General features: G+C 33.6%; 1 protein-coding gene across 1 annotated transcript; it reads left to right on the forward strand.

Moving 5' to 3' along the window:
* The first annotated feature begins 733 nt into the window (after positions 1–733).
* Positions 734–19,359, forward strand: LOC143918570 (uncharacterized). The gene is made up of 3 exons (XM_077440513.1): positions 734–908; positions 5,739–6,275; positions 18,978–19,359. The coding sequence occupies exons 2-3, from the start codon at positions 5,831–5,833 to the stop codon at positions 19,034–19,036; spliced, it is 504 nt and encodes a 167-aa protein (XP_077296639.1). The 5' UTR covers positions 734–908; positions 5,739–5,830; the 3' UTR covers positions 19,037–19,359.
* The last annotated feature ends 4,756 nt before the right edge of the window (positions 19,360–24,115 follow it).

The raw sequence follows: 24,115 nt of genomic DNA on the forward strand, positions 1-24,115 counted from the left end.
TAAATAAATAAATGAAAATAAGAAACTTTTGCACCAAATTAGCAGTGTAGATAAATTACCAATGATGAGATGATGAAATCGAGAGTGAGAATGAAGATGATTAAATTCAACAATTAATTTTTAAGCCCACTTTTCATGTTCCTAACTACATATGTATGTTCCGGTTATTATGAAAGTGGAATAAGTCATGTAATATTTCGTTTGAGATAATTGAACTTTTACGTACATTTATTTTAAAAATTATTTTCATACTACATAAAAATATATTTATATATTACGATTCTCAGCCTTATAGATATAATCTTTCCTGTACTGGTGGAATTTTACGATTACCTTGTAAAATCATGGTATTTTTGGTACCTTGAATGACTTATTTCACTTTAATAATAACCGGCACAATTATAAAGAAAATTGTAATACAAATTAACATTTTTTGTTAAATGTTGTCGTTTTTTGTCCATGACACTTGCCAACCCTATCTAAGCCTTGGTTGAAGTCCACATAGTTACACTAAGGCCCATAGTGTAAATATATGAACTTTTTTTATTTTTATAAACATTATACTTTTCATCATCCGCATCAGAAAAATTGGATTAGTATGAGCGACGCGACGTTGAAGGTGTTATAGAGCGAGTGGGAGAGCGGGAACACATGTACATACGTACTTTGCGTCTCCATGTATCCATGTCTCCACTCTCCCACTTGGAACATCCAGTACGAGTACCCAAGTACCAGTCGAAATCGTTCGCTCGTCGCGACCGCTCGTCTGCGCTCTGTCCGTTCGGCCGCCACTCGTCGCTCGTCGTTCGTCGTTCGTCGCTCGTCGCTCGTCGCTCGGCTCGTTTCGTCCCTCTTCGTGCCAACTCGAGTCCGCTCGACATTCGACATTCGTCTCCCGCCACACGCAGGTTAGCAAACACGTCACTTCTCCCTCTCTCTATCGCTAATACATTTTCATTTTATTTTAATTTATTTTTAAAAAATCGTCAAGAAAATGCGTAAACATATAATCGTTTGCATACGTCATATATTATACAAACGCGATATACTAACCCACGCGCTGACCGGTCATAACCCCTCCTCCCACCACCATTAACACCCCTTCATCTCATCCATTAAATCACGCCTTCTAATCCGGGAATAAAAGTATGTATGTACCTACAATTTACCTTGATGCTATTTTAATAATTGCACAACATTCACTTTCACTTCGATAAACTAAATTGTTTTTTTTTTTAACCAAGAACAAGAACGCCACAAAATCATACAGCAGCATTTTAAAATTATTATATTTAAACAAATCCTATGATTGGGAATTGTAATATAATAGTAACAAAGAAACCATAATAATTTGCCGTTAACCACTAGTTAACAACATTAGTAGTCACAATGATACCTTATCCACTACTAATACATACATACATTGCATTATATTACTTATTTTATACCAGGATAGATATATAGATTTTGACCAGGGCAGTATGCTTTTGGGGCGGAGAAAGTTGCTAATGAGCCAATCAGCAATTACATATTAAATAAATAATTCATTTATACACATTATATAAATAATCTAATATTTAAATAATATAAATTAAATAAGGCTAGCGGAAATATAACAAACAAAGTTCTCTTCTTCCACTATCAACCTAAACATGTCTTTGGCAAATTCACAGGGCTGACGAGAGGGGGGGGGGGGAGCCGGGGTAAAGTTCTAGGGCCTGGACTAATTGAGGGGCCCCGTATCGGGACTTCCGACTGATCAATATTAATATTTATTATATATATTATTCTATATGAAAATACGTGAATTTATTTAATGCTTTAATGTTTATTGTTTTTCAATCCACCCATTATTTATGTCTGTCTACGTGAAATCGACCAATTATATAATTCTTTCCTATTCTCTTATTTTAAAAAATATCAACCAACTTATAGGTATTTTTCTAATAGTTCTGATAGATTTTTCACAGATTAAAAATATATCTATAAGATTTCTTTAGTTTGTCTTAGGGCCCAGAATTATATTTCCCATACATACAGGGCCGACAGAGCCAGGGAGGGGGGGGGAACCGGGGAAAAGTTCCAGGGCCCGGACTAGTCGAAGGGCCCCGAGTCAGAACATCCGGTTGACGAATATTCATATTTAATATTATTCTACATAAAAATACATGTATTTATTTAATGCTAAATTTGTATTATTTTTCGATCCGCGCATTCTTTGTGTCCAAGTGAAATCGTGTTGTTATATAATACTTTCTTATTCATTTATTTTAAAAAATAACAACCAAAATATGAGCCGTTATATTTGAAAGTGGCGGAAGTCCAATTTTCGGTTCCAAAAACACTATTTCTGTTTGACTTAATTCACAAATTGCTATCATTTCTTTAATTCAATTTCTCCCGAATTTCGGGACAGCAGAATAAACGTATTACAGACCACCAGTACTTTTTAAATATAATTAAACGCAAAACATTATATTTAATGCTTGGATTTATGCCACTTTCAATTATAACGGCTCATAGGTATTTTTTTAATGTTCTGATATATTTTCACATACTTAAAATATATCTATAAGGTATTATTTTTAGTTTGTCATAGGACAAGGAATTATTTTTTCCCAGGGCCCGGGATTTCTCTCGGCGGCCCTGCATACATACATACAGTGGCGGACTGGCCATACAAGCGAACATGCCCGATGGCATGTGGGCCCCACTATCTGTTAGAAAATATGGGCCCTCAGTAAAATGAAATAACTTTTTAACTATTTCACGTGTGTAAAAATTTATAGGATATTGCACTTTGGGACCTAAAGTTTGGGTATTTCAACAAAACAAATTTCTTACGATATACATAAACAACTAATACCTGCTTTAATAGCCCAAGGATCGGTTAACTTTTTTTATTAGGCTCGAAATGTAAGTTTCAACATTTGCGTGGGCCCTTTTGCTGGGCCCATTTTTAACCTCAATATTATGTACATATATACCAATACCTATGTAACAACTACCTACTGAAATAAAAATGGGAATAAACAAATTTCCGTGAATAATATGAACTGAACTGCTTAAAACAATTTTGATAGGACGATTCATCATCAAACAGCGATTTAAATTTACTTACTTTCAAAATAACATTTGATTACTTATTATTATTTAAGTACTTCGACGATATAGTAAGATTTAAATACACAATTTTAAACAGTTTCCGAATATAAAATCTATTCGTAATCTAGACACATCCATGTATATAGAAATATAGGATAGAGCCCCCTCCCCAAAATCCCGATTTTCGCATGATCACAAAACTTTATCTATTGTTATTAAGTACATATGTATGCATGTATGTACATAGATAAAGTGAAAAGACAGTCGGTAGAAATTAAGTTAATTGATAGTTTTTTAGTGACTCAGTTTGATGGTCGATTTTTGTTGACCATGTGAAGATTTTTAGAAAAAAATTTTCGCCTGCGGCGCTTTTTTCACTTTTTACATAATATTTTTTTATAATTATTTTATCAAAAATAAGCTTATTTTTTCATATTTTATTACTCAATAAGGAGTATGCAAAGAATATTTTCTATTTTTATTCCGATATAAAAAAGATTTTTTGAAAAAAAATTCAATTTGACCGATCTTTGCTTGCGCCCCCCAAGAAAAAGCTGAAATGACGTCCCTGATTGTTTTCTACTGAAAGTAAAAGCCGCTTTTATGCCGCATTATTTTATGATGCATTCTATTTACCTAGGACAAGGGTTAAAAAAAAATATACAATGTAATTTATGGATCTATTTTGCTTTTGCCATTTTTCTTGTACTTAAATTTGTTTATTCCCATTTTTGAAAATTTTATTTTTTTTACCCTTGATTTTTAGCGTGATGGAAAGAAGAAAATTTTGTTATATGGGGGGGGGGGGGGACAAATTTTTTTTACCCTGGGGGGCCCCCTTTGACTCCTGGCATGCACTAATTTCAGTCCCAGTCCGCCACTGCATACATACATACATACATACATACATTATTCATGCTCATAAAAAAAAAATTAACGCTAACATTAGATATCCATTGATTTGGTACTAATAATTAAAATATATCGTTCCCTTCTGGTTTAAAAAATAGTTTTAATTTTATAAATTATAATAATTTCAAGAAAAATGTAAAGTTCTTAATTTCCCAATACAATAATTAATATCTCCCATCTATTTGATATTTTTGAAAGGATGTCAATATATTTCAATAGCGGAAGCTAACCTAAATTAGTCAACTAAGCGCGCAGCTAATTCTTTTGGGCTAATTAATATACATGTGTTAATTGAGTTTTCTTTCTATAAGCAGATTGTCGATCGTACACAGGGCTGACGATAAGAAGGGGGGGTGAATACCCGGACTCGTACTACTTGAAGGGCCCCGATTCTGGAAAATATAAGAATAAAATATAGAAATTAATATGTACAATAAACATATCCTACAGGTTCTTAAACGAAAAATTACATACCGTGTCGAGCAGAGCTCTTATCGTCATGCGTTTGACGCTATTGCGAGTAAATTATTCACCCGTGATGCTTATGCACATTTAATGCACTCTAACATTAATTGACTCCCTGTAAACCGGCTCGATACTTCTGAGAACATTAATTGGATAAGTGGGACTGTTAAGTTAATTTAATTTAAAGTTTTTTGTGCGAAAAGCATCCATCGAACGCCGATCTTTGATTATCATACGACATCCAGGTCAGATGGTTTTACAAGCGGATTCAATTAATTGTGACAGCTTTAGCTATAGGAACCCGCAATAACTGAAAATATAACTAGGAATAAAACGGTGGTTTTGACAACATACAATACGAAGTTTGAGACATTGTTAACAAGCCATCTTTTCTTTAATAAAGAAGCAGAACATTGCACTTTTACTATGCAAATGTTACATTTTCTTTATGCACCATATGTTTGTATGCATGTATCATGTATGTACATGTTTGGTCTAGTTGCGAGTCTACAATCCATATTTGACCTTTGAATGAGATAGGGCTGTCTGGTCGTTCTATAATTTTTGTTTTTACTTCCCCAGCTCCGGAAATTATCTTTCAACGTGGGCAATGCGTTCTCATGAGATGGCATAAAGATTGTATTAATTGGTGGCTTTAATTAAAATTTACGTGAAGCAGATCGAATCGTTTGGTCATGCCCGAGTCCAATGCACTTCTCTTTTTTTTTACTTTTAATCTTACAAATCTGATTTTAAGAAGATGTTGAAATCAGTACAATATCCTTCGTTCGCCATATGTCGCGTGCTCTGGGCCAGTCGCATCCAACATTTTTTCCACGCTGAACGTGCATACAGTTTGTAAATTTTAATTGACGATCGAACTGGGCGCGAAACTAATTATAGGCATTAAAAGGAATCGATTTTATTTCATCTCTTATTGTCTTTATTTTTTGGCATCTTGTAATCCGTAAAATTATCGCTGATACGCGCTACCGAATTGCGCGAGAGTCTGCAAAGAAAAAACCAGTTAACCCGGCGACTTTAAAAAGTGAAAATAAACATTTTAAGATGCTACCGAATAGGTCATAAATCCACTGTCTCGCCTCTGGGTCTCTGGACCAAACAGGGTCGATTATTAACTTTTTGTCGTTCAAAAAATACGCAAGGTAGTCTTATAAGTAGTGTTTTCAATGACTTAAATTGTAATTTTGTAACGGGTTTGTGTTCCCAATTAATGAAATGCTTTATTGTTACAGATCTCTCTTAGTCACTTGGAAGCCAATTTACCTGAATGACAACTTACAGAAGATTGAATCCATTCTACAATTCGTTTGATATCTAATTAGCCATGACTGTCGAAACGCAAATGTCTGACGTTGCTAGTCACCAGCTGTCCATCTTGAGACCGGTGGAAAACATGGACATGTCTCGACATAGATTGTGCCTCTTTGGAAAGCCAGAATTGGGCAGTGCCGATGTAATGTTGACCCAGCAGTTCGATGTGGACAGGAAGAGGTTCATAGATAGATGGGGCTTTGACATACTCTCCCACGAACTTGTCAAGCCCGTCAAGGTGCCAAAGAAAATATCCAAAGCTTCAGAAAACAAAGAGAACGTGGACGCCTCGTCGCAGGACAGGAAGAAATCGCCAGGTTTCTGCGACCACACACACAGCAAATGTAAAAAGAACGACAAGGAGAACAGATGTCCCGATTGTTCTAGTCCTAAAAAAACGCTGAAGATGATGAAGGAGAAGACGTACGCGAAGAAAGGCAGACAAGCGCAGATGACTGGTGAGTTTAATGCACCCAACCTGTGCAGACTTTTTGTCCCGTTTCGTTCTTAGATTTTAATTGGACTTTTTATGCGACATATCATTTTAACGATATTTTTTTCGGAATCGAGATTGAGCTTTGATCCTGCACGTTGATGTCTAATTTAATTAAAATACTTCAGGACCATTTAAAAAACATTGGACTTACACACATATGTGTATGTATGTAGTTGCCTTGGATTTTGACGAGATTTAATTTAAGAAAATAAATAAAAAAATACGATGTCAATTATAGATATATTAGCTGCAGGCGATTTTGAATGTTGCGAATTGAGTATGTTGGTATAATTATTTTTCCATTAGTGAACCATTGTTTCCGATTAGATTAAAACATATATGGCTAACCTGAATACAAATTGAGAAAAACATTGCTGATGTACGTACATACGTATCAATGGCGTGCCGTAATATTCTACATGTTTTTGTCGCACAGCCTTACGTGTGCGCGAACAGAATAAAAGGGGACTAGGTGACGTCATACCGAGTCCCCTTATATCCTGCTGAGATTTTCACCGCACGCTACTAATACATACATATGTACGTATGCATTATACTTTTGCCAAGACTTACATTTATATTGATAATTGATAATGGATACATTCATATATATTATCAGCTTCTGCTCATTTCCAATGTACATACATACATATAATCTATGACGGACATAACCTAGCTTAGTATCTGGTCCATACAAGCCAGCTTATTTCATCATAATCAAATAAGCGCCCCTTTATGTTTTTTAATAGCTAAATGCCAAAACCATAATGTCAGAAATAATAGTGATATTGACTTCTCACAGAGCTCAAATATTATTTTGATTATTCTTAATTTGCTGAAAATTCTTTCGGCCATGGCTATTGACGCTGGCGTTGTCAGAAATATGCGTATACATAGCTTTTAGAATACATACTTGAATGAGATTCTTGTACATCCCACTCTCTCAGAATATCATTATGATAAATAGTGCTCGGATCTTTATTTTCCAATATTTTTTTATTTCAGTTCATTTAGTAACTTACTTTTGTCTATTTCTGGGTATCTCACCGACAATATAATTCCTTTTTACATACCTCTTATACAGTTCACATGGTTTTTTCATCTAATTCTTATATTGACAATGAAATTAAGCCTTCCCCGGTCAAAAACGTAAAGGAGGTATGTAAAAATACATAGAAATCTGTCGAATGCAGTTGTCAAATGCGGAATTACCAAATTTTATTCATAACGAATGTCGTCAATATATGCATGTGATCATGTACTTTAGATTCTAAATTGTTTTGAATGACATTGGTTTGAAAGTTTCGATTTATTTAACAATTTTCAAAACCATCGATCATTTTTACGCCAAAATCTAATTGGATGTGCGCAAGATTTGCGTAATTGCGTAAACTTTTGATAAATGTATTGTTCATACTGTATTTTTATTCGTAAGAAAGTTTTGCTTCACGCTCCGAGCGTCCTTTAGACTTTTGCGCTCTTGACAAATTTCCCGTTGCCAATGCCTTGGTACGGTTCTGGTTATTTGGTAAGTGATTTGCTCATTTTAATCTATAAGAAAATAGCTTATGTGTGTAGAAAGAGCACATACATAAATATGTTCATATATGCAAGAATACATGCATTTATGTATGATCCTTTTGACTCTCCAGATTTAGTATGATTCTTTAACTTTGAACTTTGACTTCGTTCGCTCATTAAAATTGCTACTCACATTGCTAACTACAAGGTTGTTGTAAAAGTATTATGCTCCGCAAAAACGTTTTATTTCGAATTGTATTATAATGCCATTGCTTATAAGTTATAACCTAAGAGCATTGAACTTAGATAGTATACATATATGTACCTTGTCTACCCACATACATAATCAGATGCACCTCGAGTCATTGGAGTACGTGTATAAAGCGGTTCTGGATCTCCACTTTTCATAAACTACTTTTTCACTGAACTTTGACATCTGTCAAAGTTCAGTGAAAAGTTCGGTGCATTCGAGAGTTGGGTAGTCAAATTTTAACACTGCAAGCTCCTTTTTTTGTGCAACAGCGTCAGCGTGAGCTGTGATAACGGAACACATCAGAGGTCATCGTACCATCGTCGCTGTCTGTATGTGGTAGATGAGAGTGCACCTATCTTGCGCAAACACGATTCAATAATTCAAATGTTAATATGGAATATAAATTTTTGACTCTAGATACGGTAATTTGACGCTCAAGTTATTTGGATTTCTCGGCAAATTTTTAACAAAAAAAAAAATTTAACCCATACGTGTCGTGTCACAGAGTATCAAGTTCACACGGTCTCGGCTACTGCTAACTTTTTTGTTTCTTTAAAAGAAAAAAAATGCCGACAAGATCTATAGTTGGAGATTAATTTGAGTCGTTTGCTTGTCAATGAAAATGTGACGATCCGTGAACTGTTGCGGATTAGAAAATCGGAATATTCACCAGTTCTGGGAACGCGTGACTTTCGTGCGATATTTCTACTGCCATGCCAGAGCTATCACACGCCATTATAAATGCAGAGATGCCGTGTCCAGAACTTTGTGTGATACGTATTTTGATGTCTTATGCTAATTCATTTCAAATTTGTCGATGAAAGGAAATTGGTCCGAGTTTGAACGAGTCACGTAGTCTCGTTGTGGTTTATGGATTCTTCGCTAATGACTCACCTTCTAAGGAAACAATGCGTGATTCGCTGAAAGATTTTTTTTAAATATGTAAATATGTATATTATCTCTTTTAAGGTGGTATATATTCTATTTTTTTGTTCTAAAATGTAATTGGTGTATTTTTCCAATTTTAGAGACATTCTCGCATGGGAATTATGTATATGCTAGTGTGCCGCGAGATCTCGGTATTTTTTTTTGTCCTTTTGTTCGATGCAACCTTCTTTCTACCTGTCTTCCGTGTTCACCTTCCTTTTCTTGAATGCGTCTATTGAAATCGTCGACCTGTGCATACAAGTGCATCTACCCACCTCGCATTTTGGCGGGAACTTTTCACTCGTGCGACCAGGTGTTATGAACCCACAGTCCAATCTTTCAATTGAAAGGGCTCAATTTATAAGAAAAAATAACCCATTTTTTCTCAAAAACATAATTTTACTTAAATTTTTTTTAATTATTCATTAAATTTAGAAGCTTTTGCGCTTAGAAAACCAGTTTGCACATTTTGGTATGCTGGTGAGTTTTTCATTTGGGTATATACCTGGGCGAGAGGATGATGCGTGTGGGGGTGTGCACAAGGTGCAGCCACAGCCTCCCGGCAGATGCTGGCCCAATCCCTTCTAGGGCTTTTGGGACGAGCAGAAGAGGGAGGCCATCAGCTGCTTGCTGCCACCTGGCTCACCCACTTAACCAAAAATACAAAAATCCACATGTCGCCGCGTCTGCGCCAACATCACACAGACAAACCGACATATGGATATATGGATATAATGCGTAACAGACGAAACGCACCTTTTCGTATTTTCAAATCTTAACTGAAAAACACGCCGGACAATAGAGTGGTTCAACTCTTTCAAAATTACAATACTTGAATATGTACAACCAGCAATGTGTTTCCTATTTCGATGAGCTCGTATTTTAGCAACGGTTGCAAAAAAAAAAAAAAAACAGCGCGTATTACAATTACACATTCGCTAAAGTTAAAATCCGTGAAGTTATGTTTGCCATATAAATATTAGATTTTTTCAAATTGGAAACCATTGGCTTCCAATTCGGTAGATTAGGCGTGCATCCATGTTTTTCTTACAAGAGTTATAAGTACACACTTCCAATCACTATTTCACTACACATTTGTCTGTTTTTTTTTTTGCAAGCTTTTTACTACTTTACTACTTTACCCGGCTTCGCTCGGTATTTGATATATAAACGGCTTAAACATGGCCAATCTAATAGTAGACATTTTATTAAATTTATTTGAATACTTTTATTTTATTTAAATTTATTTGAATATCCATTTGTTTTTTTATTAAATTGAACGTTACGGAATTTACGACCCAAACAAACAAACAGACATACAAAGTCTCTTTCTTAGATGCGGGGGGTTACGGGGGTGATTCGTAGTGGGGTTAGAGGGGGGGGGCATACGTACTTTAATCTGCCGAAAACGAAATGCTTTCGCGTGTACTTCGTCAATTCTATTAATCGCACCCGAGCAACGTCTGATAATGCAATGCCCGTTGATGCAAACAGAAATCGAGTTAGTGTTTTATATATTAGATACATCCATTACATTCCACATGTTTACTAACTTAGTGTACATATGTATGTGTTTTTCAATATTACTTCTGCTGAACAGCAGCAGTTGGAAACTATTAAAAGGTATATGCATTTGGCGTAACGGATTTGTCAAATATTAGACCTCTCCTTAATTTTACCAAAATATGGGAAAAAGACATAGATAAATTAAAGCTGTGTTTCAGATCTGTATACATACATATGTATGTATATATATATATATATATATATATATATATATATATATATATATATATATATATATATATATATATATATATATATATATATATCATCCACAGCCATTCAACATCTAGTGCTGGATGAAGACATCTGTAACACGCTTCCACTCGACTTTGTTTTTCGCAACTCTTACCTATCTTACGCCACACATTTTCCTAATTTCGTCTACCTATCTTCCCTGCGGTCTTCCTTCTACCCATTCTATCGGGTACCATTCTTGCACCTCTTTTGCCCACCTTTCGTCCATTCTTCTAGCCACGTGGCCCGCCCATTGCCATTTCAATATATTCATTCTATCCACTATATCCACCACCCTTGTCATACTTCTTACCCACGTATTCCGTTTCCTGTCTTTCCTCGTTATACCAAGCATCCAACGTTCCATACGTCTTTGAGTGCATTGGATTTTGTGTAGCATCTTGGCATTCAATGTCCAAGTTTCACATCCATACGTCATCTTTTTCTTCAGGCAAAGTGGCATTTTTTATTTAAAAACCGCATTTATTCGTCCAAATGTACTGCATCCTAATTTAATACGTCTCTTTATATCTTCTTCTTTACTACCGGAGATGTCTATTATTTGACTTAAATATAAATAATTTACAAATAACGTTTGATAAATTAAGAAACACTGAAGACTGCTTAATTCCAAATGCTCCGTCCATCTAATCGTTGTAATCGATTGATTAAAAAGTCAGATGAAATTGTGCAGTTACATTTATTTTATTGTACGTTCTTAACGAAATATCAAATTCACAGTTGTTGTGTTCGTGTTCAAGAAGATAATGAAGATTATACATATATATGTATGTTTCTGTATTTTCTCGTTTCATTGCTTTCTTGGGGATCAACGACTTGCTAGTGTCGAAAAAAAACCCAACATAGAACGTTTACCCCGACAAATCATTGATTTAGCATTCACCGTCGATTCCTTTCGGAAACTAAAGTCCGAAGCACGTTTCCCAGCTTCCTGTTCCTCTGATATAATGCATGCATCTTTGTTTTTCGAAATATACGTGCGTTCAAGACTGTGAAGACTGAAGAACGTATAATTAGTCTAGCCTTATGTTGAATAACCACACAATTTCCAACCGAGACATTTCCGATTTCGAACTCGACGAACTTTAGTTTATAAAGACGAAAAACTTAATTAGCTGTATCCAAATATTTACTCTATTTTCGTTAGTCACAAAAAAAACGTAGAACAATTTTTTAACTTTTAGTTCTCACAGTTTTTTAACATTTTTTTTATTTGAAACTTGAGCGATAATTTCAATGTGTTGCTTTGTATTTGTGACAGAATTTTCAATGCGATTACGTCCATGACTACGTACAATGGAGAAGATTTTTTTCTTTAAAATACACAAGATTTTAATAATAAGTATATTTTTTTTAATAATAAATATAAGTAATTATATAATACTATATGAATAATATTTTGATAGCAGAATTGCACTTTAAATATAATTAAGTAACCGAAAAATACACAAATCTCGCGAAGTGAAATATTTTACATACTGATATAAACTGAGAGGCCTTCATCCAGCGGTGAATGGCGAATGGTTGCAAATGATGATGATGATATAGCCCGTGCGCTCCGTTTTACCAACTTGCAATATCTCGGGACTCGATTTCTCACATTTTCGCCTGCTTTAAACAGGAGTTTGTTTATTGTATACATTCACAAATGTTTTTACTTTATCTTTTTGCATACATTTATGTAATATATTTAATATACGAGATATATTGTGATAATTATTAGATTTGTATGCCATTAATACCCCTTTAAAATATTTAAAAACATTTTCGTACATGTATGTGCTATGTATATATGTTACAGTTCCAGCTGTAATATATTTTGACTGGTTGGAATATATTCCTTCTAACCTGGTACCAACTACCGTTGTAGTTGAAGTGTATTTTCAGTTGTAATACATTTGGGATATATTCCGTCTAACTCACGTAAGTTGATTGAAATGGCGACTAACAATCCGACTGATCAAAATATATTACAACTAAAAATACAGTTGGTTTTTCGTGAAAACGTCACTTGACTAGTAAATTGAGTTGGAAAGTCACATTTTTGTTTTGAACACATTTTTATTAGAATTACCCTAGTACGTAATACATTACCTTGATTCATAATACCCAGAAAATATTAATGCATTATTGAATTAAAAAAACATCAGAGCTGTCAAAACTCAACTATTATATTACAACTGGTGCACATTGTTGAAAGTGCAGTTGCCCTTGTAGAGATATAATTTACTAGTTTAATTGAATTCGAACATGAATGATCCAAAGCGCCAGTTGGAATATATTACAACTAAAAATACACTTCGACTGTAGCATATATATGTACAATCTCGACGACGAAATATAACTAAAAAGTTGGGAAAACGAGTCTTGAGATATTACAAGTTGGTGGAACGAGGTAGATCCTGATATAGTATAGATAAAGTAAAAAAAAAAGACCAAATAGTCCAATATTATTTATATTTTTATGTCGTTTCGTTTTGGGGGAACTTCCAGTTACAATTTTTAATTGTTTTCAATATTAATTTTCTTTCGACGCGTTTTTGCTTCTCAGTGTAATATTGTAGCACACATAGTTTTGGTTTCAGTGGGAATATGGCTTTATGGTACGCTGGGTTTTCACGCAAGCATGATCGCAGACTTGCTTATGACCTTATTTCATGTAACCAACCGACACTTTATATTGCCTCGTTTCAGTCAGCAACCCCTTTGAAAAACCATTTTTGTGTTTCCCACAGCCATTATCTCGACTTGTGATATATTATGGGATACGATAACCTTGCACTTCATCAGAAACATTTTAAAAAGATAAATATAAAACAGCCTACTAAGTAGCTAGGGAAAAACAGACATTCGAATGGAATTTGCTAAACGCTTTGAAACTTCAGTTTAACTCGCGTTTCTTATCTGCTTCATGGACTTTGCCGATAAGAACCACTCAAACTTTTTTTCCACCACCTGTATAATGAAACTATCTCGCTTCTAAACAGATTCGTATAAGAAAGTTTTTTTTTTAATTTTGTTAACGTAACATTTAAAGGGGGACGATGATGCCACACATCAAACAATGTCTTTTCCCCTTAAAAATGAACAGTCGTACGCCCCTGGTGACCTTCGTTTTTATTTCGAATATCATTTTCAAACGATGATTTTGCTGTTGTATCTCATCTACCTCGGTAATTTTACTAAAAAAAGACACAAACAAAGTATTGTCTATGATTTATAGCGTGTACGCCTCAAATGGCCCAGATTCAACATGAAATTACATATAATCAGTCTTCTACAAAAAAACTCAATTGTACTCAAATATAAAAAGATACATTGGATGAAACTATTCGTCATTTTTTTTTTTAAATCTTTGATTTTTCTTATTCTTTCTGGGTATATGGTGAATTACATATAATGGTCGCATATTGTACTAGAATTAGTTAATTTAAGTGAACTGTAGGACGTAGGGTGAGTGATGTGCTCGATGCCCACCCCCATTGTTCATTGGAGATGACAGTGATGACGATATCAATATTTGGAAAAATTAACTCTACTCGGTATACTTCGAAGTATTTAACTCTACTCGGTATACATTTCTTCCTGAAGGCGTTTCTATTATTTACCATGTATTGGTTTAATGTAATTATATATACATATGTACATATGTATGCATGTTATTATATCGTTATTGATTAGTTACGCTTAACCGATGATTTATTGTATCGAAAATATATTCGGAGTAATCGTGCATTGAAAAATAAATACTACATATACATATGTACATATGTTGCATGATTTTCAGTTTTCGTTATTTTCCAAAGCTGGGTGATTATACGTCTACGAATATTACTTGCATTAATTCAATTTATATTTGTATACGATTCTATTTGAACAAAAAATAATCATCATCATTTTAGTTCTTTCATATAAGTTTAATTTGTTTTTTTCAATCACTATTATTTGACCACATTAAATAATGGTTTGTTCTTAATTGATTCATTAGGAATAATTTTTATTATTCCAGTCCACGTTCTAACCCTTTAGCACCTGCGTGTGTAGTCATCCAAAATCGCATCAACTTCACTGGTGACTTCATCGCGTACAAAAGGTCATTATACCTCAACACATCATATTACTCTGAACCGTTCGGGCACAATTAAATTATTTTGTGAAATGTATGTTGGTAAAATATAAAATATTAATAAATCTACGAATTTTGGATAAGTAGTTGATACGTTAATTATTTATTTTCGTTGGCGAAACTGCCACAGACTAAAATTAGATATTTGTTTGCATTGCATTTTTGCTATTTTTTTTTAAATATTTATTATTTATAATATTTAAAATCAATTAAATATTTTTTTTTGAAAAAAAAATATTTTGTTAAAATTTTAACATAAATATATAATTATTTTTCAATGTGAACATATCGAAATATATTATGTACGATACATATTATATTTTGTATATTCATCATTTCTAATTCAGTAAGTTAACGGATTGCGACATCTGTTGTATTTAACAAAATTTACAAGCTTTTTTTACTTTTCACTATACATATTTTGCAACCGTTATAAAATTTATTTTGACATTTTCTTTTAAAATTTAAAAAATCTCGCCATGACATCTTTTTATTTTAAATATGCTCGTATTTTTGTAATATGAACGCCATCTATACTTTTTTCAATATTTACATAGATGTCTCTTTTCACTATTTCTAAATTTCTACACGATTACCAACAGTTTATTGATACTTTTCTAATATGATTATTTTGAACTGAAATTGTTTCCTTAATTCCTAATACGTACTTTACAGCTGTGGATGATTTTTTCGATAGTTTTATATTTACAAAAATCTTTTTATTAATAATAATTCTTTCAATTTTGTGATAAATTTTAGTAACTGAAATATAATTTTCTTTAATCTGAATTTTATTAAACTGCAAATTTATTTTATTCTTTGTAATTGATGTTTATCAACTTTTAGTGCGGAATCCATACTATTTGAATATCTTTATAGATTTAAGACTATGTAATTAGTATTAGAATAATATTTCATAAAAAAATCTTTTGTTTTTTAGTTTAGTCGGTCACGATTTTTGGATAAAAAAAATGCTAAACTGTTAGTCAATTAAATCATACATGTCCTATTTTTAGTCAACGTGATCGTTATTAATTTAATCCGTCAAATTATTATGGTGATTAATGCGAATTTGTAGTAATTAAACAATGTTGATTCTTCCATTATCCAATAAACGTGCGCTCACCCATTGGGACTAAATATGTACAAATCTCACACAACATTGCTAATGATTTCATAAACAATTCATTCACTTAAATTAAAAACAGTACTTTTTTATGTACATATTTATCTTTGGACGTACATTCATATTTGATTTGGAAGATTTTTCGATCAGTTGGCATTTGTAATTTTCAAAATAATGGGGAGCACGCGAATGTAATCGAATCATAATGCAACTGTCCCGCATCCTATTACCATAATGACAGCACTTGTCAACTGTGTTTTGTGTCATCCAAAAGCTTCCCCCCCAATCAACCTAAAAAAAAAACAATTTGGAAAGGTGCATGTACTTACAAATGTCTACCATTTCACGGTCAATTTGGAGCTGTTCGCTAGATACATCGAAAATGTGATATATGTGTATGCGGATAGAATGGAATATAATAATGGACTTTTAAATTAAATCGATACTGCAACGGAGTATGCGTCACCTAAATATGCTAATTATACCACAACTTGACCGTAACAACTAATGCAATATAAATTATTCATAGATATCTTCCCCCGTAATCGTAGGGGGAATTCATTTTGGGGATGGGCCAGGTGCGTCCACTTCGTTTCAGATCCTTATGGATTCTTTGGATCCCATTAAATTTAATTGCAGTATACATAAAATCTACTATCATATCTATGTAATCGCTGGTAAGTTACGGAATGAAAGTATTTAATTTTAGAGTTGCTTTTCTATTGCAGTAATATTGACGTTGAACTACACTCTTCGTAAGGTATTGACGGTAAAAAATATGTCTTTAAAATCCTCGTATTAGATATACCACATAACAATAATAGATATATTGTATTATTGAATAGAATAGTACTTATTTCGTTGAATAGTTTACCCGCCGACTTACAGCAACGTCTCTGTTGTTCTGTGAAATTATCGTAATAAACGAAAACATCGTCAATTCTAATGTTGTTTTCAATGCAAATACAATAGTTACAAGGATAAAATAATTAAATATTTGCCAAGCAGCAGCTCTGGTATTTTTATTTTCGAAAAAAAATACACTGGTAGTTCTATACTTAAACAAGGGTTTCCAATTAAGTGGATTTTGAACCACCAAATCAATGAATCATCAATCAATGTATATTTTCAAACCATTCCCACGTAAATCCCAATTATGTTTAATCAGTCAATTCGAAAATGAAAGTGTTTGTTTTTTTCAATATTAATAATATTTTTATTATTGATTAAAATTAAAAAATAGCTAATTTTACTTACCGATAATTAAAGAAGTTGCAGTTACGTTTATATTTTTAGGGTTCAAAATTTATTTATTTTTGAATGTTTATTTACGTTATATAAAAATGATGATATATCTCGTTTGGAGGCCCCTGGATATTGAGACCCTAAGCTTAAGCTTTTTTTTAGTAAATAGGTTACATATAATATGTAGGTAAATCCGGCTACGCATATGGTGAAACATAACCATTGGCTTCGGAGCGTGGCAACGAGCTATCATACAAGTACCATAAAACGCCCTAGATTATGGTATAAAATATTTTTTTATACAAATAAAAACATTTTAAAAATTAGCCACTTGGAGCTGAACCGAAATCCGGAAAAACCCCTACTTTTTCCGAAAAGAAAACCGGAACCGAACCGATATAAATTTTTCAATTGGACCAGAACGAAAAAAAATAACGATTTGAAGCCCTGATCTCAAAAGTCAGGTTATTTGCCGATTATTTGCTTGGTGTGGCATGCTCCATACAACTGCATACATTTGAGCTGCACGCGCAACAAAGTTGCCCGCAAGTCGCCCAGTGTGTCCGGGCTCTTTGCGACGGAAAGCACACGTTCGCTTGTAAAATACATTGACTATCGATGTCAATTATGTTTCTCACAATTCAGTTTCTTTTTCAGAAAAAATAATGTACCTGTGTACATAAGTCTCGAATTTTGTGAACATCTTATAGTGAATAGTGTATATATTTTATTATTATTAATTAACCGGATAAACGAGCGAATTACACCGGTTTTGAAAGTATAAAGTATTAAATACAGCGACCTTTGTATAATATTTCACAAATTTATAATAAACCTCACTGTTTATGAATATCCATACGTTTGCATTCTAGACTAAACACGCGGTTGATTTGTCAAATATATACATCATCGATCTATGATGTACAATTAAACTAAGTTGCTTAACTTTCATATTTAAATTTTAATTACAGATGAGTTAAGATGAAGTAATGGTTCAATTCCGCGAGCCAACTTACTTTTAGTACTAACAGTAGACGGAACTCAAAATATGACAATTGCTGGAAGCGTCTATTTGCTTGAACGAAAATTTTGAATTGAATTTGATGAATTTGATAGTCATCGTTGCGCCATTATAACCACGAGGTATTCCAATTGGGCATCATCAGACGGGACATATGCTCGAGCGGCTAATTGCGTGACACTTTGGCACGCGTCCATGTCCACCTTTCTAATTAATTCTATAGGGGATGAGGTGGGGGATGGTGGCACGCGTCGAAGCCCCCATAACAAAATGCCATGTGCTCATTTGAATAGTGCATACGTACAATGGTTTATCAGATGGATAATCTAGCTACGATACGACACGGAACGTACCATATGACCGAAATATGTACATACATATGTAGATGTTTCGGTGTTTGTGGTTTGTATCTGTTACGATGTTTTTCAATCAGAATGTATATTTTGTATCCTATGAATGTCTATCTGCATACATATCTATGTATCGTGCGGTTTTAATAAAACAATGGTCATTACTGTCTATCAGTATATGCAGGATGAGAAATATACATATATGTACATATGTGCTATGTAGATTTAATAATTTTTTTTTCTATTTTATAATTATGTTTTTCTTTTTTTGCAGAGTATTGGATGCATCGCAAAATGTCAGAGTCATCATCATGCAGTGACAAAGAAAATTAAAATAAAATGATTATTATATTTGATACATGTGTGCATACTCGTATGCATACAATATAAATTGACGCTTATTATTTTGTTAAATTAGTGTAGGTAAAGGTTTATATATTAACAATTTACTCCTATTTTAATGTGAAAATGTGTAATTAGTGATTTTTTTTATTAAAAAAACTAATAAATTTCCTGATATACGTATGTATCAGTGGCGTGTCGGGACTTTTGAATCAAGGGAACAAGAATGATAATATTATATAGGTATATACAGGGCATACAGATCCGAGAGGAATTTCGGGCCCCGGGAAAAATTATGGGCCCTATGACAAACTTAAAAAGATAATTTTAATATGCAAAAAATCAATCACAACTATTAGAAAAATACCTATATGTTGGTTGCTATTTTTTAAAAATAATTGAATAAGAAAGTATGATATAACAGGTCAGATTTCCGACGCGGGGCCCTCAAGTAGTCCGGGCTCTGGAACTTTACCCTGGCTCCCCCCATCTCTCGTCGGCCCTGAATATATATATGTGTATATATATATATATATATATATATATATATATATATATATATATATATATATATATATTTTAGTTTGATACGAAATTGACAAGTGTCTTTCGTCTTCGCACTTCGTAGTTACATATGCTCAAGTAGTACATAACTTGTCGGTGATACCTTAGCTATTATTTTTACATCATGACCTTGAAACGTGTGAAAATATATTATCACTTATCAGGTTATCCAATTATTATTACTCCTTAACGTGCATTGTTAAAACATATTAATGAAATGATTTTTAATTTCAATTTTGAAACTTTGGGGGGGGGGACTATCCCGGGAGCCCGGCTTGGGATGTGCGGGCCATGATATTTTGTACGCCACTGGTCCCAACTATGTTTGCCTTCGTTGGCTTGGTGTGTACGCACCATTCGATGTAGCGCCTGTACATTATGACGAGCCGGTGGGGAAGCAAAATCAGCGAACACATCTTCTCACAATACATGCGAACACAGACGTATACACCGGTTTCCGAGCTTCGCTAACACCCCCGAACAACGTCAATCGTATCTATCGCCAATTGTATATGTATCATTCTATTAAATACTTATTTATATTCATATTTATTTTTTTTAATTTTTACGACAAAATTTAAATGAACAGCCTGTTCCCCCCTGTTCCAATGACGGCACGCTACTGGTATGTATGTATGTATGTATGTATGATATGTACTTCTTTGTGTTAAATTTGATTTTAACAAAGTTGAAGTTTGCTGTGAGATCTCGCCAAATGAGATTTTGTTTTTGTATATAAAATTTTAGATTTGTGCAATCTAAAAACGTCTATTCTTTTTTTTTAATTCATGCACAATAAATTTATGTTTAGTCAAATTATCAGTTTAATTTGTAATAAATGCACACTTGAAATTTTAAAGGTATCAAACATATATGTATCTGTAACTAATTATTACCTTTTGCATCATAGATTATCTGTGCCTATTTAATTTGATGGTTTGATTTTAAAGACTGTATTATTATTATTTTTAATTTATTTTGTTCTTGAGAAAGATCTAATATATTCTAGTCTAAATGCTGTATCTGCTTTTTATTTTACCTTTCCTGGCTATTTATTATCCCAAACTCCTGTATGTATGAGGTTTTATTTTTATAATGAAATATTCATAAGACAATCCCACGAGAAACGGTCATAATTGTTGCTTATCAACGTTTGAGAATTAAAATTTTTGCTCTATGTATAACATAATAGAACTAACATAATAGAACAATAGTTTCAGGAGAGGTCGGAAATAATCAATGGTAAATTCACAGGACCTTGAGTGTATCCCACAGGCCGTGACGAGCCATTATTTCAATTGAACTCCGGATGATCCCCTTCGTCAATATTAAATAAAAGCTATTAATATCATTTGAGAGATTTGAGGTTAGAAAATGAAAGTCAAAATTGAACTCAATGAATGCTTTTATTTTATTTAAGTCGTATTATTAAACACTAATACCAAAATTTAAAATTAAATAATTATAATTTATGAAATGTGTAACTATAATCTATGTATGTACGTGATCGAAGTTTCTGATGATGCACCATTATTTTGGAATTTTGGCATATGTATAATAGTCGTTTCGATTCGACATGTACGTCACGAAATGTACGAATATAACAAGAAAAAACTGTATATATACTGTTTGCTACCAATGTTTCCTCTAGGAAAATAGTCTCACGAGCATTTAGCGCCATCAATTAATTAATTTGTAATTAGGTAGTTTTTACTTATAATACACCCGACTAAATTTTTATCGGGTCTATCACTATATTACTGGTCTGTTCCTAATAGTTGGCGCGTTCTCATACTCACTCACATGTGCGCGAAAGAGACAGAGCGTCTTTTTATCGGTAAACGGATTATTTCGCAAATTCGACAATCATTGCCGCAAAAATCGCGAATATCTGGCACACGAGTTCTCTTTAGTACAATATTTCGCGTGATACTTTCGATTGATGGAGTTTTTGGGTGCTAGATGTGCCGTGATCGAAATTTTAGTGACGTGCGTGACATCCCTTTTTGCGGAATAATCACCTAACCCTTTTTATTATTGAATACAGTGTGACAGCATGCTTTGCACCTATTCACAGACACTACACAAGCGCATTTGTTATAGCTCTCGGTAACAGACCTATAATAGGAATAGCTTACGTCACACCATATAAAAATGGTCAACTGGTTACGTCGCAAAAGTGACTCGCTACCAGGATAACCGCCGCTACGAACATCGCGTGCGCGGATCTCCCGGTGCATGAAAATTCGACGTACAGAAAATTTCACAAATGATATTGCGCGAATGTATAATTTAATGATGATAATAATAAATATCTTGTAAAAAAAAACATTCGCGCAATATCATTTGTGCAAATTTCTATACGTCGAATTTTCGTGCGCTGGGAGATCCGCGTATGCGATTTTCGTAGCGGCGGTTATCCTGGTCGCGATTCACTTTTCCGATGTAATCACCGAATCATAAAAAATACATAACGGTTTAGCGCGGTTTTGAACCATTTTTTTTTCAATATTAAAAAAATATAAACATTAAACTAATTATATTTTAAGATATTTGAAAAAAATACGACCGCTATGCAGATCGAACACAGGACCGATACATTTCTTTTAATGTTTTTTAATTAATAACTTAATATGCCATAACGGCTTAACCAATGCGATGATATTTCACCGGGCACAAGATGTGCTAGTATAATATAGATCGGGCTGTGTTGTTGTGTTAGTATATACTAAACTGTAAGTTGTGTTAGTATATACTATACATATATAAAAACCGACTGTCGGTAAATATGTATATAAATATGTGACGGACGACAGGCGCAGTATGGGGAACCAATTATTTTTTTTTAATTTTTGTCATTTTTTTTGTTTTTTTCATTTCGGGGCTGTGGGCGAAGGCCCCGGGGCGTCGGAGGTGTATTTGTATATGTACATACATTGTATATGTATGCATCTATGCATTTCTCACTTGTCATCATCAGAGATCGGCGGACAAGCTTATTGTCACACAAAAAAAGAGAGCAAAAAAAAAACGTTGACAATAGTGAACCATTTTTTGTGGACAAAATAAACTTGTCTGCCGATCTCTGGTCATCATTAAGGTCTGATGGTAACTAGGACATGAATATAAAAATGGTCACATTAGAGGCCGAACTGGTTAATTGCTATGTATGTATTTTTCAAGGAATTGTGTAATAAAGATAATTGAGGATTGTCAAACCATAATGTGTCAAGTGTCCGAAAATAAAGTTTTCAGGAAAGGCTTAAAAATGTTAAAATAAATAAATAAGCCATAAATTCGTTCTCGCAAAATTTATTAATAATGTAAAGTAGAGATTAGGTGAGTGGCGCTCGTGGACCGATGGTTTACTAGCGCTAATCATTTGACCTCGACGTATAGAGGAGTCGTGCTCAACGGCCAATAGCGTCTCACGACCCATCGACCAATAATATCCGTGTACGGAGAGCGCCTGAAGAGTATAAATATTGGGCACTTTCGGACCGTAGAGCATTCGAAGCTGGGGAGCTGATGGGTGTAGACCAATGAAGAACCTCTACTAATTAGCTGCGTCTTTCTCTCCGATCCTGGAAACCCCTCTTCACGTCCACTCTACAATGGACTGTAATTTTTCGGTGAGGTATAATCATTCGATGACCAATCAATACATCTTAAATATTAGAAAAAAAAAGTCAAAACGTTGTATGTACCACTTTACTTGTACAACAGTAAGTTGAGTGGCACGATTCATAAAAATAAATGGACAACTTCTATAGGACTTAGCACCTCGAGGATGATGTACAAAAAAATAGCATAAACTAAACCATGCGGTATTGGTATGGTTCATATCAATCTTCGATTCTTCGACAAACGTATCCAAAGATTAAAAATTGTTTTCTACGATACATATCATATTTTGTTTTAATTTTTGAATTATAATAATCTGTTTTGAAGTGATGAGTAGACTTAGGCGTTGGCTTGGTGCTTTTAAAATAACAATAGACTGCTCCATTACCGTACAAAGCTAGATAGCAAAAGAGCATGGTTGATAATAGTGAACCATTTTTCATTTTTCAACTCAACGCCGAACTTTGGTGATGAGTATAATTTCTCATTTTTGTGCTAAATATGTAGAATAGAAATATCCTAAGTAGCCTACCTTTCTTAATAACATCTTGCTTGTCTTCAAAACTTAATCTTCTGAATGATTTGTTGAACAATCGATCGAGAATGCAACATTCCAAGGCCTCGTTATTTGTTTCCACGCGTTGCTGATACGCGTTATTTGTTTAGAAGCACTGATTTGTTCTGAAAGAATCATTTCCCTTGCCATGTTTGTACTCAGAAAGTTGTGCTATTTTAATGAAAGCAAGTTCAGAATTATGTTTGATAGACACAAATCAGAATATTCTTAGTGAAAATTCCATAAATGCTTGAATAGATGAGTAAATTATGTAAAATGCCTATATGTACACAACAACTATTAGCCAGCAGCATAGCTCGGTCGTT

Source organism: Arctopsyche grandis, chromosome 1, assembly GCF_051622035.1.
Source record: "Arctopsyche grandis isolate Sample6627 chromosome 1, ASM5162203v2, whole genome shotgun sequence".
NCBI classification, from domain to species: domain Eukaryota; kingdom Metazoa; phylum Arthropoda; class Insecta; order Trichoptera; family Hydropsychidae; genus Arctopsyche; species Arctopsyche grandis.